The sequence below is a fragment of the Gekko japonicus genome, unplaced genomic scaffold (genome assembly GCF_001447785.1).
Source record: "Gekko japonicus isolate JY-2015 unplaced genomic scaffold, Gekko_japonicus_V1.1 scaffold4343, whole genome shotgun sequence".
NCBI classification, from domain to species: Eukaryota; Metazoa; Chordata; class Lepidosauria; order Squamata; family Gekkonidae; genus Gekko; species Gekko japonicus.
This window is the reverse complement of record NW_015171630.1, coordinates 9379-24347: the sequence shown is the minus strand read 5'-3', so window position 1 is coordinate 24347 and position 14969 is coordinate 9379. Positions and strand designations below refer to the sequence as shown.

The window sequence follows — 14969 nt, the reverse complement described above, 5'->3', positions numbered from 1 at the left end:
GTAACCCAGCGTCCCCCCCCCCCCCCCGCCTTAGCAAATAGACATTACACAGGTTTATAGTGACAGTGAACTAATTAATAAGGCCTGAAGCTGAACACTGGTTGCTACTACTAGAAATGAATGAATTGGCTTGCTCCTAATTCAAGCACTTGCAATGGAACTGGAAGATAATATGAAAAAGAAGTTAAGCTGCAATAATTTGAAGAAAGTAAAAAAAGAGGTTAAACTGCATCAAAAAGAAGTTAAGCTGTATAAAGAGGCTGACACTTTCCAACCTTATCGGTTTACTCCTGAGGAAGATTCGTGAAATGAGTGGTCAACTGGGCGCTCATTGAGGATATGATGATATTGGACTTTCCCTTGAAAATGTCAGAATTTCCTAAGCAATGTAAAAGTCTTAATAGATAGACATGTGCATAAGAATCGTTAAATATTGTCAATTTTATCACAGTGTTTCTTTGTTTGATAGTTTGAGCCTGTAGCTGTGGTCCCTTCTTTAGTTTACTTGACAGTGAAGGAAGTCCAGGGTTGCTATGCAGAGGCAGGCAATGGCAAACCGCCTCTGAACATCTCCTGACTTGAAAACTCTTCAGGGTCACACCATCGTTCGGCTGCGACTTGACAGCCCTTTCCCACTACCACCAAACGGCTGGGCACCAGGACACGTTATCTCCTGACAGCTTACGATACTTGAAGGAGGACTTCCTTCCTTATATTCTCGCACATAACTTGAGAACAGCATTAGAAGGTACCTCTTCTGCAGTTAACCGCTACACCACGCCGGCTCTCGGTGTAGAGAAAGTCCAGGCATTAGTCAAGCTCTAGTTTTGTGATACGGCTTACCAAAACATGTATGGCTTGCATACCTTTGAACTCGGAATACCTTAAAGCCCTGACCTGGATGGCCCAGGCGATCCCAGTCTCATTGGATCCTGGAAGCTAAGCAGGGCCAGCCCTGGTTAGCCCTTGGATGGGAGACCACCGAGGAAGTCCAGGGTTCCTATGCAGAGGCAGGCAATGAGCAAACCACCTCTGTTCGTCTTCTGGTTTGAAAACCCTACAGGGTCACCCTAAATTGGCTGCAAATTAATGGCACTTTCCAGCACCAAGTATCCCAAAATATAAGAACATAAGAGAAGCCAATTGTTGGATCAGGCCAATGGCCCATCTGATCCAACACTCCGGGTCACACAGGGGCCAAAAATACCAGGGGGCGTCAGGAGGTCCAGCAGTGGGGCCAGGAGGACACTAGAAACCCTCCCACTGTTGCCCCCCCCCCAAGCACCAAGAATACAGAGCATCCCTGGCCCCAGCCTGAGAGCTCCTGTCTATGCCTTGTGGCTAACAGCCACTGATGGACCTCTGCTCCATATGCCTATCCAATTCCCTCTTGAGGCCGTCCATGCTTGTGGCTGCCATCACCTCCTGTGGCAGTGAATTCCATGTGTTAATCACTCTTTGGGTGAAGAAGTACTTCCTTTTATCTGTTCTAACCCGACTGCTCAGCAATTTCATTGGGTGCCCATGAGTTCTTGTACTGTGAGAAAGGGAGAGCTTTCACTCCAGTACAATATAACGCTTTGCCATTAGCAATTATGTCAATGCAGCACAGGAATCATAGAGATTACCCAATGTGGGGCTATCTTGCAAATTCACCAACTATGCTGCCTGGACGTCCCTGCAGTTCCTGGTGAGGCACCCCCACCACACCGCGCAGGGACCTGGCACCCCTAGGATCAGAAAGCCATCTTAACAGAAACTGGGAAAGATCTGTTCCCTGCCTCTAATTCTGGAATTCTTTCCTCGGTGATATTCCTTTACCCCCCACCCCCACCCCCACGACCTGCTTTGTGGATTCCTTCCGTTCACAGGAATTAGGATTCAACCCAAGGGGAATATTTTCTTTACAAAGCAGGTTCATTTGTGTTAAAAACTACTGAAGAGGACACCGGGATAATTGCTTGCAGTGTCCCCTCCAAGCTTGAGTGTGAGCTTGCTCACAGTTTTTTAGCCTCCAGCTCACACATTTTTGTCTCAGCTCAGGAAGGAGGGCTCCAGAGCAAACTAATTTATGCAGCAGCCAAATCGCTGGCTCACAACTTTCATGCCAGGAGCTCACAAAGTAGAATTGTTGCTCACAAGACTCCACAGCTAAGAGGGAGCATCGCTTGACTTTTTAAAAACAAGGTTAATTTTCAGTCACTAATATGAAACAACTGAGGTTTACCGATTACAATAATCTTGGATTCAGATACTGTCAAATCAGACAAACCAAATTATAGACTACTTTGTAAAAAGATTTAGATACCACTCACATGCTTAGTGCACTTTGTTTGTGTGATTAGCTCAGGGATCAGTACAGGTCGTGGATTAGGGACCGTCAAGTGAAAATCCTTCGGCTCGGTTATCTTTGATGATGAAGACATATCATTTGCTAATTTATCATCAAGTTCGTCAATAAGCTGTTGCACTTTTGGTTGCCATCTTTAAGGGGGAAAAAAACAGATAGTCTTATTTTTGTTTTATTTCCCAGATGCTTTTCTAATAAACCACTGACTTTGGTTGAAAGTAGCATAAACTGAGAGCCAGTCTGGTGTAGTGGTTAGGAGAGCAGACTCTAATCTGGGAGAACCAGGTTGGATTCCCCACTCCCCCACATGCAGCTGCTGGCGTGACCTTGGGTCAGTCCCAAGTTCTGTCAGAGCTGTTCTCTCATGGAGCCGTCCTCGAAAGAGCTCTCTCAGCCCCACCTACCTCGCAGGGTGTCTGTTGTGGGGAGGGGGAGGGGAAGGAGTTTGTCAGCCGCTCTGAGTCTCCTCCGGGTAGCGAAAGGCAGGGTGTAAATCCTATCTCTTCAGTATAAGGTAGTAGGACGGGCAGGATAAGAATCTAATATATGATTAAAACTCGAGTGAGTGATGTTGGTGATACTGGCAGTGCACTGGCAAGGATTATGAGTGTGAAGATGGGCCCCTCAAATCGATGACTGGCACTAAATAAGCCCACTGGCAAATTTAGTTGGTTGACCACTGGCTTATAGTGATCTATTGTATAAATCCAGTAGAACTTTTGAGAGCCAGTTTGGTGTAGTGGTTAAGAGCACGGACTCTAATCTGGGAGAACTGGGTTTGATTCCCCACTCCTCCACATGCAGCTGCTGGCGTGACCTTGGGTCAGTCACAAGTTCTTTCAGAGCTGTTCTCTCAAGGGCAGTTCTCGTGAGAGCTCTCTCAGCCCCGGCTACCTCCCAGGGTGTCTGCTGTGGGGAGGGGAAGGGAAAAGAGAATGTAAGCCGCTCTGAGACTCCTCCGGGTAGTGAAGGGCGGGGAATAAATCCAATCTCTTCTTCTCCTTGATGTGATGTTCTTTACAGAGTGCTTGTAGTATCTGAAGAAATGGACTATATCTTATGAACTGTTTTATTGAAATTGCCGCCACACTAGAGTTAATATGGCAATGAGTACAGCCATTTGGGGGGCTGCGATGGCTCAGTGGTTAAGACGCTGAGCTGCAGACCGGAAGGTATGTAGCTCAGCCGTTCGAGACCGGAGTGAGCCGCGTGACGGAGTGAGCTCCCATCTCTAGTTCCAGCTCCTACCAACCTAGCAGTTCGAAAGCAAGAAACTGCAAGTAGATAAAATACCGCTTTGATGGGAAGGTAACAGCGTTCCATGAGCATCGGCGTCTAGTCATGCCGGCCACATGACCTCGGAAACGTCTTTGGACAGCGCTGGCTCTTCGGCTTCGAAATGGAAATGAGCACCGCACTCTAGAGTTGGATTCGACTGGCTTTCGAGCAAGGGAAACCTTTACCTTTACAGCCATTTCAGTAGCTGCAATGTTGAGCTACGATGGTGAATTTTGTCCAGTTGCTAAAAATGTAATGCATATTATCACTTACCTTAGCAGTGGTTCCATCCAATTGGTTGTCACATAAGCAGAATCATATATTTGGCTCCACTCATCTTTTATCCATGTGCTCAGATTCACGACGTTGAAAAAGAACCTGAGAAACTAGACACAGTTTGAATGGTAAGGAACTGATGATTTAATTTCCATAGATTCAGATAAAGCAGTAGTTGCCTTCAACAGTTGATCATATTTTGCACTTGTATTGTCAATGCACAAACATGACCAGAAAACACTCAAATTATGTTGTGATTACTGGTTGTCGTGTAAGAATGATGCAGCGCAGCATTAATCAAGAATGGATAATAGTAAGAGGGACAACATTTACTTGGACAGTGACAAAGAAATTTTAAAAAGGTTTCATACATCTGGATCTCTCAGTGCTTTTTGAGACTCTGGAACATGACATTATCAAACATAAAGACCTAACTCACAGGGTGTCTGTTGTGGGGAGGGGAAGGGAAAGGAGTTTGTAAGCTGCTCTGAGACTCCCTTGGGTAGTGAACGGTGGGGTATAAATCCAATCTCCTCCTCATCCTCCTTTCAGTTCAATAGGATACCGATTCTTTTCTACTTGTTTTTCTATTTTTCTAAGAGAGCCAGTTTGGTGTAGTGGTTAAGTGTGTGGACTCTGATCTGGGAGAATCAGGTTTGGTTCCCCACTCCTCCTCCTCGTGCAGCTGCCATAGTTGTGGGTCAGTCCCAAGTTCTGTCAGAGCTGTTCTCTCAAGGGCAGTTGTCGCGAGAGCTCTCAGCCCAACCTACCTCACAGGGTGTCTGTTGTGGGGAGGGGAAGGGAAAGGAGTTTGTAAGTTGCTGGTAGAAATCCAATCTTCTTCTTCTCTTCTTCTAAGCTGGTAATGCAGTGCTTTATCATTCTTCTACTCAGTCACTGCTGCTACATGAACCAGCTGGTCAATGGCCCTATAGGCCACAGCTAGGATGTCTCTCAGGAAATAATATTTCAGACCGAGAGAATATTAATGGGGTGGCCACTTTAGGGCTGAGGTGATGGGCACGGGAGAAAAACCCACCCCTGAAAACAGGGTAAACCAAACATACAAAAGTGTTTTATCGTAGAAGCACCCGGCAAAAGCTTTTCTCGCACCCGGGGCTGCCTCCATCAGAACTACGCCAGCGTGGCGCAGGGGTTAGGAGCGGCGGACTCTAATCTGGAGAACTGGGTTTGATTCCCCCCTCCCCCTCCCTATGAAGCCTGCTGGGTGACCTTGGGCCGGTCCCAGTTCCTTCAGAGCTCTCTCAGCCCCACCTACCTCACAAGGTGCCTGTTGTGGAGAGAGGAAGGGAAGGCGATTGTAAGCCACTTTGAGACTCCTTAGGGCAGGGGTGGCCCAACTGCGGCTCGGGAGCCACATGCGGCTCTTTCGCACCTATTGTGTGGCTCCCGGCAGGGCAGCTGGGGAAGCGAAGCGGAGGCGTGCCTCCCCCATCGGTCTTCCCTTCCCCAGCCAGGGTTCCCCTTCCTGGGTAGGCTTGAGGCGAGGAGGGGGGGAGCAGAGAAAGAAAGCAACTTTAGCTAGAAATGCGTTCTCCAAGACCCCTCCCCAGCCTACAGATATTACTGGACACATAAATATCATTACCAATATCTATTTTTATCCCATTTTGTTTTGTTTTTTTGGCGGTCTCATTTAATGTTAATAAAAAGCAAATGTGCACATTATTCAATACAAACATGTCTGTGATATTTGTTCACGTCATGCGGCTCTCAAACATCTGACGTTTATTCTGTGTGGCTCTTATGTTAAGCGAGTTTGGCCACCCCTGCCTTAGGGTAAAGAAAAGAGGGGTATAAAACCCAACTCTTTTTTTGCTTCTACTGGTGGGAGGTAATTATCAAGCAATTTCCATGCAACCAGATTCAACGTGGGCACTTCTGCATGTAGAATTATGCCATGATTATGTAATGAGAGCTCGTATACTTTGGGGAATGAGGAGCCCTAGGCAAATGGACGAATGTTTGTAAACCAATATGGTTTACAGCAGGGGTCATTTCCTGCAGGAGCGCACAGGAGCGGAGCTCCGACAGTAAAGAGCCCAGGGGGCGGGCACAGGCAACAAGCCCCACCCCCTGCTCCCAGCAGCCCTCAGTCAGAGCAAGAAGCAGCCAGGTAAGCTGCAGAGCCCCCACCCCCGGCCCCCAGTCCAAAACAGTCCAGTGGCACCTTTAAGACCAAGTTTTATTCCGGTACAAGCTCTCCCTCCTCTGTGAGGGCAGATCTGCTAGCAATCCAAAACAGTCCCATGGAGCCTGAGCGGTGGGTGTTGCCTTCTGACACACTTCCGGTGATGTCAGGGTGTGTGGCATATGCAAATAAGTTATGCTAATGAGTTATGCTAATGAGCTCCTGCACCTTTTTTTCTACAAAATGACCCCTGGCTGAGAAGGAAGGGAGTGGAATGCAGTCTATATCGTTCTGGGCTATTTCGTTGACCACACGGGTGATGAGTGGAACAGGCAAAAAGATGTAAATGAGGTGGCATGTCCAACGGCGTTAAAAAAACACCACCAGGGCGTGGTATCTCTGCAATCAGACTGACTGACAGTATATCTCCTCACCTGGAGACATCTGTTGTTATAGTCAGCTGTGGCGGGGGGGGGGAGATGAGGGAGTAAAAGGCATGTACCCTCATCTCAGACTCCTGCAAACTAGCTATGGCAAACTAGCTATCCCGGGGGAGAGAGCAACGAGGTGAAGCTGCGGTGGAACCAGCACGGCAGGGGCTTCGTTCAAAGCTGAGTGAGAAGTACAACTGCAATGACTGCAGCCGAGAGGCCCGGCCGCCTCTGAATGTTGATGATCGCTTCGTGTCTGAATGTACAAGTTAGCCAGATCAGGGTTTGAGCTCAAAGGGGGAAAAATTCTCCAAAATCCTGCAGAAGATGATAAAAATACGGAGAAAGAAAAATGCCCTGGGGGAGGGGGGGAGACTGCTTTCATCAAGGGCAAAGCAGTTACCGCTTGCTCTGTGTCAGTTAGCGCTGCCATTCTCTGGAATGTGTGTGTGAGGGAATCCTCGCCTCTGCCTGGTACACTAACGAAGTCTACTGTCTGGGGTTTATCTGCTTTTGCTTTTCTGACCTTGGATGTTCCAGCTGCTCCTGACTCGCTGGGAACAAACGGCTTCTACTTTGCCCACTGTCTTTTCCCCACCTGCACGCACAGTGCGTAATGGCTTCTGCTTGTAACGGGGGTGTTTTGAAACTAGTATAATTCAAGGTGCCCTGCGGCTTTGGGTCATTCCTGACAAAAGATGTTCACGTGTCATAGTTATGAACTACCAATAAACAGAATTCTTCTTATGAAGTGCTGTGTGGTGTGATCTGACTATCGAACCCGGACACTCTGCCCCGTCTCCTCCAGCCAGAAAAATTTTAGAGGGGTGGCGGTGCCAGGTCCCCAGCTAATTCACTCTCCGCACACACTATTGGCAGTGTAATGCTTTATTAGAGATATGACTGCTGTGGGTTCAAGAGCTTTTGTTAGGACTGAAGAAAAACCGGGAACATACAGGTTATAGGTAAAACCAAAAAATGCCATTCACAACCACGTCATGCCTACCCCCTAGCATTTCTGTGGCAACATGGACCGATATATATATTTATTTATTTAGGCATTTTTACCCCGCCCTATCCTAACCTAGGCTGGCATAGAGATCTCTAAGGCCAGTCTCACGGGAATGAGACACTTGGGGCGCGCGTCAAGATTGTTACCGCACCTACTCCCAGGCACCCCAATAACACTCACTCCCCCCACCCCAGGAATTTAACATGACAAGCAAGGGTAAAGGAAACAGGTCTGGAAGGAATCGAAAGTTAAAAAGTCAGCCCACCATTATTTCTTTTCTCATTTATTTATAATTTATTATTTATTTGCCAGTTTTCCCCTCGAGACTCAAGATGGATTACATAGTATATAAAAATGTAATCAAATAGAATTAAAGATCTAATTGGATCTCTCTCTCTCCCGCCCGCGCACACACGTGATTTTACACACACACACACACACACACTTTACAGGCTTTTACAGTCAAGAGTCTTCAGCCCTGCTAGCTGCTAACTCTGTTCTAGCCAGCTGCATAGAGAATTGGCTGCTGGAAGATTTAAGACACGATTCACACCTTTTAACCTCGACTCCCTTTTATTTACATAGAGAATCCACACTCGAAAGACTTGTGAAAGATTTCACACCGACCCGCTCGTGTCAATTGGAGGGGCGCGACAAGGGATTGATGAGGCCCAGCCCCCTTTTGCACCACCGTGGCTATGGGCCTGAAGACGCCTCCTGGGCAAGAAGAGGAAGAGCCTGGGAAGGGAATGGTGCCACCGGGGCAGAGGGATTCCTACCTGCTCTGCCCCTTCTCCTCCAAGAAGTTTGTACTACAACAAAGGAAAATTGTGGCTGGACAGAGTTCCACTAACATCCCGACACTGACTGCTGGAACTCTCATGTCCAGAAGCCTGATGCCACAGCAGAAGAAGGAGTGGTCCTTGGTAGTTGTGTCGCTGGTGTGACTGTTGGTCAACTTGGACTGGCGACTGAGATTCCAGACAACATAAGAGTAATTTCCGCCCACCCACATTATCAGCTGCGGTCTCCCTTTCACATCAGGTAAAGATCTAATTGGATCTCTCTCTCTCCTGCCCGCACACACATGTGATTTTACACACACACACACACACACACTTTACAGGCTTTTACAGTCAAGAGTCTTCAGCCCTGCTAGCTGCTAACTCTGTTCTAGCCAGCTGCATAGAGAATTGGCTGCTGGAAGATTTAAGACACGATTCACACCTTTTAACCTCGACTCCCTTTTATTTACATAGAGAATCCACACTCGAAAGACTTGTGAAAGATTTCACACCGACCCGCTCGTGTCAATTGGAGGGGCGCGACAAGGGATTGATGAGGCCCAGCCCCCTTTTGCACCACCGTGGCTATGGGCCTGAAGACGCCTCCTGGGCAAGAAGAGGAAGAGCCTGGGAAGGGAATGGTGCCACCGGGGCAGAGGGATTCCTACCTGCTCTGCCCCTTCTCCTCCAAGGAGTTTTTACTACGTGGTGGCTGGACAGAGTTCCACTAATATCCTGACACTGACTGCTAGAACTCTCATGTCCAGAAGAAGGAGTGGTCCTTGGTAGTCGTGTCGCTGGTGTGACTCTTAATCAACTTGAACTGGCAACTGAGATTCCAGACAACATAAGAGTAATTTCCGCCCACCCTCATTATCAGCTGCGGTCTCCCTTTCACATCAGGTGTGCTCTGAGCCCACCCTGCTGTTGTCATGCCACCATCATGATTCCCCGCCCACCTTTAAACAACAACAACAACACTTGTACATGCATAGCAGTGTGCAAGAATAGTGCAGCACTACACCCACGTTTTAAAAAAACTGCTCATTTGCAGTACTGAACAAGGCACTGGGGCAGATCCCCTCCTCCCCCTCACTCTCCCTGCATAAGGAATGCGTTCCTCCCTATAGTTGGGCTTCATTTTAATGCTGGGCTGGCCAAGACATTGGGGCACATCCCTAGCCCCAACCTCCTTTGTTTTGTATTGCCATAATGCAGTCACTGCGCTACAACTTTGCCTTGACCCCTCCCCTCCCACACGTATAAATTAAAAAAACCCTCCAGCAGTTCACTGTGAAAATGCAAAGGAAGAGGGAAAAGGAGGTATTAGTAAGAGCCTTTGGGCAATGCACGTGCCACTCTGGTTCTATGCCTACTGAATACATGGAACTGCCTTACACTGAACCAGATCCTCGGCCAACAAAGTCAGTATTGCGTACTCAGACCGGCAGCGGCTCTCCAGGGCCTCAGGCAGAGGTCTTTCCCATCACCCACCGCCTGGTCCTTTTAACTGGAGATGCCGGAGATTGAACCTGGGACCTTCTGCACACCAGGCAGAGGCTCTACCATTGAGCCACAGCCATCCCCCTTGGAGGGGAATGCGTGGACATTCAAAACACCTTTTGAAAGAGTCTCTCACAAAAGTAAAGCAACAGTACTGGTCCTCTTACAGACTGGTAAATGCTTAAACAGCAGGAACCAACGGGTAGGGATAAGCTCACCATATTCATGGTGGCAGCAGTTGAGTCCCCTGGGGATCTGTATCTGGGGCAGCACTGTTTAACTTGTTCATAAACTATCTGGGGTCCAGGATGAGTGGTGAGACAGCCAAGAGCGCAGCAGATTTGGGATGGTGGAATCCCAAGCAGACAATGAACAATACAAGCTGGGCTGGATGGCGAGGAGGTACTCGTGCAACGTCAGTTTAGGAGTTCCCGGGTGCCTCTTGTTGTACTTGTCACACAGTCGAGCCCGACTCTTCACGACCCCGTGAACCACATCACGACATATGCTAAGAATACTTCAGTATCATTCTCCCAGAAAGGACACCAAAAATATAAATATAAAAGATGAAAGCACAAAGATAACCTCTCTTTTTTCTTATTTAGAAGCTCCTTGTATGGCAAAGTCCTAGGCAGTAGCTTAACAAGCTTGTCCCTAAACTGCACTCTGCTTCGGGGGTGTGGTTCCTGGCTTCCAAGACCAGGAGACGGGTCAGTCCTCCATCCTAAAAAGAACAATTAAACCAGGGATCCCCAATGTGATGTTCATGGGCGCCACAGAGTCTGCTGACACACCCTTCCTGGTGTCCGCTGAGTCTTTATAACGAGTGGGTGCGGCCAGGTGGAGCTTCTGCCCAGCAAGGCTTCTGATTGGCTACTGGGTACAGATTTTTGAAGAAGAAGAAGAGGAGGAGGAGGAGGAGATTGGATTTATACCTTGCCCTTCACTCTAAGTCTCAGAGCGGATTACAAACTCCTTCCCCTTTCCCTCCCCTGTTAGGTAGGTGGGGCTGAGAGAGCTCTTTTGAGGACTGCCCTTGAGAGAACAGCTCTGAGAGAACTTGTGACTGACCCAAGGTCACACCAGCAGCTGCATGTGGAGGCGTGGGGAATCAAACCCTGTTCTCCCAAATTAGAATCCGTGCACTTAACCACGACACCAAACTGGCTCCCTGCTGCCATATCAGAAGGTTCTTTAACGTGGTAGCCATTTTGTGGCGGGCTCCACTTCCTGTAGCAGCCGTGCCGTGTCAGAATTCTGAAGGTGCCCAGAGGCTCAGAAAGGTTGGGGGACCCCTGAATTGAACAATGGCTTAAATAATAGTAGCATGTTTTTGTTTCAAATTCTAGTTAAATAAAGCTACTTTAATTACCTTATATATCCTAGCGGCATCCAGTGACTTGACTATTCTGCTGAACTGCTGAAGACCAAGCTCCTCCAGATGAAACATAGCCAAATAGCAAACAACTAGAGGAAGAGAAATGAATTGGAATTATACTGGCCAAAGCAATATGAATAAGAACATGAGAAGAGCCCTGCTGGATCAGACCAATAGTTCATCTAGTCCAGCCTCCTGTCTCACACAGTGGCCAACCAGTTCTTCTAGACAGCCAACAGCAGGGCAGAGACGCCAAGGTCTTCCCCAGATGTTGCCTCCTGGCCTTGGCTTCAGAGGTTCAGTGCCTCTGAATGTGGAGGTTCCCCTCACTCACCATGGCTAGTAGCCATTGAACGACTTGTCCTCCATGAATCTATCTAATCCCCTTTGAAAGCTGTTCAATCCTGTGGCCATCACTATATCCTTTGGCACCGAATGCCACATTTTAATCACTCTCTGTGTAAAGTGCTATTTCCTTTTGTCCATCCTGAACCTACTGCCCATCAGCTTCATTGGATGCCCTCAAGTTCTAGTATTTGGGGAGTGGGAGAAAAATTTCTCTCTGTCAACTCTCTCCATCCTGTGCATAATTTTATAAACCTCTATCATGTCCTCTCCTTAGTCATCTGTTTTCTAAACTGAGAAGTCTCAAGACTCTTCAGCCTTTCCTCAGAGGGAAAGTGCTCCAACCCACTAATTATCTTGGTTGCCCTCCTCTGTACTTTTTCCAGCTCTGCAATGTCCTTTTTGAGATACGATGCCAGAACTGTACGCTGTATTCCAAATGAGGCCGCACTATATATTACATTACATTACACATTCAACTTATATACCGCTTCTTCCCGAGGGCTCGGAGCAGTTTACAAAAACATTTAAATCACCTAACTAGGGCCACAGTGCAAAGGGAGGGGTGAGTGCCTAGCAGGCACCTAAGCAGCAGTGATCTTCCTATGTTGTTCTTTTTCCGTGGTGGGTTCTTTCTGTTTCCAGGCGACGGTGTCTCGGCGAAGGTCTTTCTCTCTCACAGCGACTCCTTCTGGAGTGGTCCTCATAGTGTGCAGCTGTGCGACGGCTGCAGCAGCTGGTCTCCGTCCTATTGGCTCCGATCGTGCCACATCGTCTCATCGCCGCGTCTCCTGGACCAATCTCTGCCCGGGTTGCTCGCTGCTTGCCGCCGGACTGCCGCCATGTTCGCCGCCCGCCGCCACTGCTCAGCCGCCATCGCTGCTGCACTCCAATTCACTGGAAGGAAGGTGCCCCCTGCTCCTAGGAGTGGGTACCCATTTATCTACTTGCCTAAGGGCTTTCGAACCGCTGGGTGGGCAGGAGCTGGGACAAGGACTGGGAGCTCACCCCGACCATGGTGGGACTCGAACAGCCTTATGGCTGTTCGGTGATATATTACTGCAGGCTTTTACAGCCTGCGCCACCGCTCCATACAGGGGCATTACAATATTGGCTGTTTTATTCTCAATCCCTTTCCTACTAATCCCTTCTATAGAGTTTGCCTTTTTCACTGCTGCAGCACACTGGGCTGACCCTTCTATTGAGCGGGGGCTCTCTCCAGGCTTGTTACTGCCAGAACGCCGTCCCGGCTCATTCCGGCTGAAAAGGACCCCTGTATACAGCTATGATATGTAATTCCATCGTCTGACGAAGTGGGCATGCACATGAAAGCTCACCCCTTGAATAAAACCTCGTTGGTCTTAAAGGTGCCATTGGACTCTAACTTTGTTCTACTGCTTCAGACCAACACGGCTACCCACCTTGATCTATCTTAACAGGACCTGGTTCCGCTGATCTGTTAAACAACGATACTCCATTCAGAATCATTCTTGTGTGTGCCTCAGATATCCTTCTTTTACAGCGGGATATACAGGCAAATGCAATGCAAACACTGAAAGCTTTGGGGGCCCCCATATTATAATTTGTCTTGATAACTGACAACACGTGTAGCTACTATTCTAAGTGCATTTTACCAGTACTATTAGCCCTGACGCTATAGCAGCTGAAAATTCTGCACTGCGGCTTATGTAGCTGCATGTCCATTGGCATTATGCAAGAAATAATGATCACTAAAAATACAACATATACAGAGGTTTTCTAATTATGTAGACTAAACACTTACCAACATACAGATTACGTTCAGACAACGCGCAATGTTTTCCATCACGGATATAAAATGCATTGACTACCACATCCAATAAAGGTTTATATTCTATACAACCAGACAAAATCTCCATCAAAGAGGTTTCATTGCTCAAACCCTGTAGAGAGAAAACATTAACGTAAGCAATAATGAACACACATGATCAGCTTTTATCATTCTGCCATAACAGTGAGCCTGACCTGGATCATCCAGGCTAGCCCAATCTCGTCAGATCTCAGAAGCTAAGCGGGCATGGCCTTGGTTAGTATCTGGATGGGAGACCTCCAAGGGATGATGTCTGCTCACTGCCATAAAGGCTGGTGTGAAGGGGGAAGGGATTCCTTGGAATGTGACTTTCATTTCTTGCTGTCTGGGTGATGCTCCCTTATCCGTAGGGCTCATGTGTTTGACCTTGGTTCCTAGCTGTAACATCATCCTCTGGGAATGAGGGGCCGGTTGTACACCGTTAGATTCTGGCGGGCCCCGCTTTTACACTGATTGGCTCTATGCCTCCTTGTGCTCTCTTTTGAACCCTGTATATCTATCTACCCCACGCTTTTTAGCTCAGTTTTAACACAGATCCTGAAGTAGTGACGTTCTGCCAACACTGATCAATAAACTTCCTTTCTAAAGAAGCAAGTTGTTGATTCTGATTGTTGCAGGAGTCTGACAGATACCAGGGTTGTGACAAGGAGGCAGTCAGTGGTGAACCACCTCTGAACATCCTTTGCCTTGAAAAGCCTATAGGGTAGCCCTAAGTCTGCTGCGACTTGACAGCAGAGAACAAGCAATCAAAAAACAACCAGTAATGTCTGAGAAAAAAACTGACTTTGTAAGCACTCTGGGTGCCAACACTGGTAGAAAGGAAATAAAAGAATAACAAGAACCTGAGGAAGGCAGTGAACGGGATGACAGTTTTAGGGGAAAGGGCATAAGGGAAATTGAGACAACAGAGGATGCAAGAGAGAGGTGGCTTGGGGGGGGGAATCCACGGTGCTTGTGACGGCAGGGGGAGATGTATGCTGTGCGTAGAGCAGGGCCCTAGCATTCACTGGGACAGGCAACGATCAAGGAACTGGGTCAAAGTAAGCAGTCGGATGATAAACAGGTACCTAAAACATGGGACTGACCAAAGCAGGGGCCAAGGTGAAGGGGCAAAACTCCATCTAAAGACCAGGGATGATGTGATATCGGCAAGAAGTACAGGGCCAGGCAAGTTTTGAGACCCAGGAAAAGAGAGCCAAGAGGGTTCGTAGCAATGTTCCCTCTAAGCTATGGAGACCTGTGAGCAAAAATTCTACTTTGTGAGCTGTTGGCATTAAAGCTGTGAGCAGGAGATTTGGCTGCTGCATAAATTAGTTTGTTCTAGAGCCATCCTTCCTGAGCTAAGACAAAAATGTGTGAGCCAGAGGCTAAAAAACTGTGAGCTAGCTCACACTAACTCAGCTTAGAGGGAACACTGGTTCCTAGGTCTGGAGGGCTGCTATGCTCTTGCAGAAGAAGACTTTCGCCAGTTTTGACTTCTACTATCCCTGCTGTTTTGTGATCTGCCAACCCAAAAAACCCAGTGAGGGCAAAAAGCTGGAGGGGGGGGGGAAGGTTCACAAGCTGGTTTACCCTACTCTTTTTTTTTGGAGGGGGGGGGGAGTTGTATT

The 14969-nt window shown here is 47.9% G+C and overlaps 1 protein-coding gene across 1 annotated transcript in view; it reads right to left on the bottom strand.

The window, feature by feature from the left end:
- The window catches only part of CFAP99 (cilia and flagella associated protein 99), a 40414-nt gene that overhangs the window by 21491 nt on the left and 3954 nt on the right, over positions 1 to 14969 (bottom strand). Inside the window, exons 2-5 of the mRNA XM_015419963.1 lie at positions 13294 to 13432; positions 11160 to 11254; positions 3902 to 4014; positions 2316 to 2484 (exon numbers count right to left, since the gene is read on the bottom strand). Coding sequence (XP_015275449.1) covers positions 2316 to 2484; positions 3902 to 4014; positions 11160 to 11254; positions 13294 to 13432 — 516 coding nt within the window. The remainder of the gene's footprint in view (positions 1 to 2315; positions 2485 to 3901; positions 4015 to 11159; positions 11255 to 13293; positions 13433 to 14969) is intronic.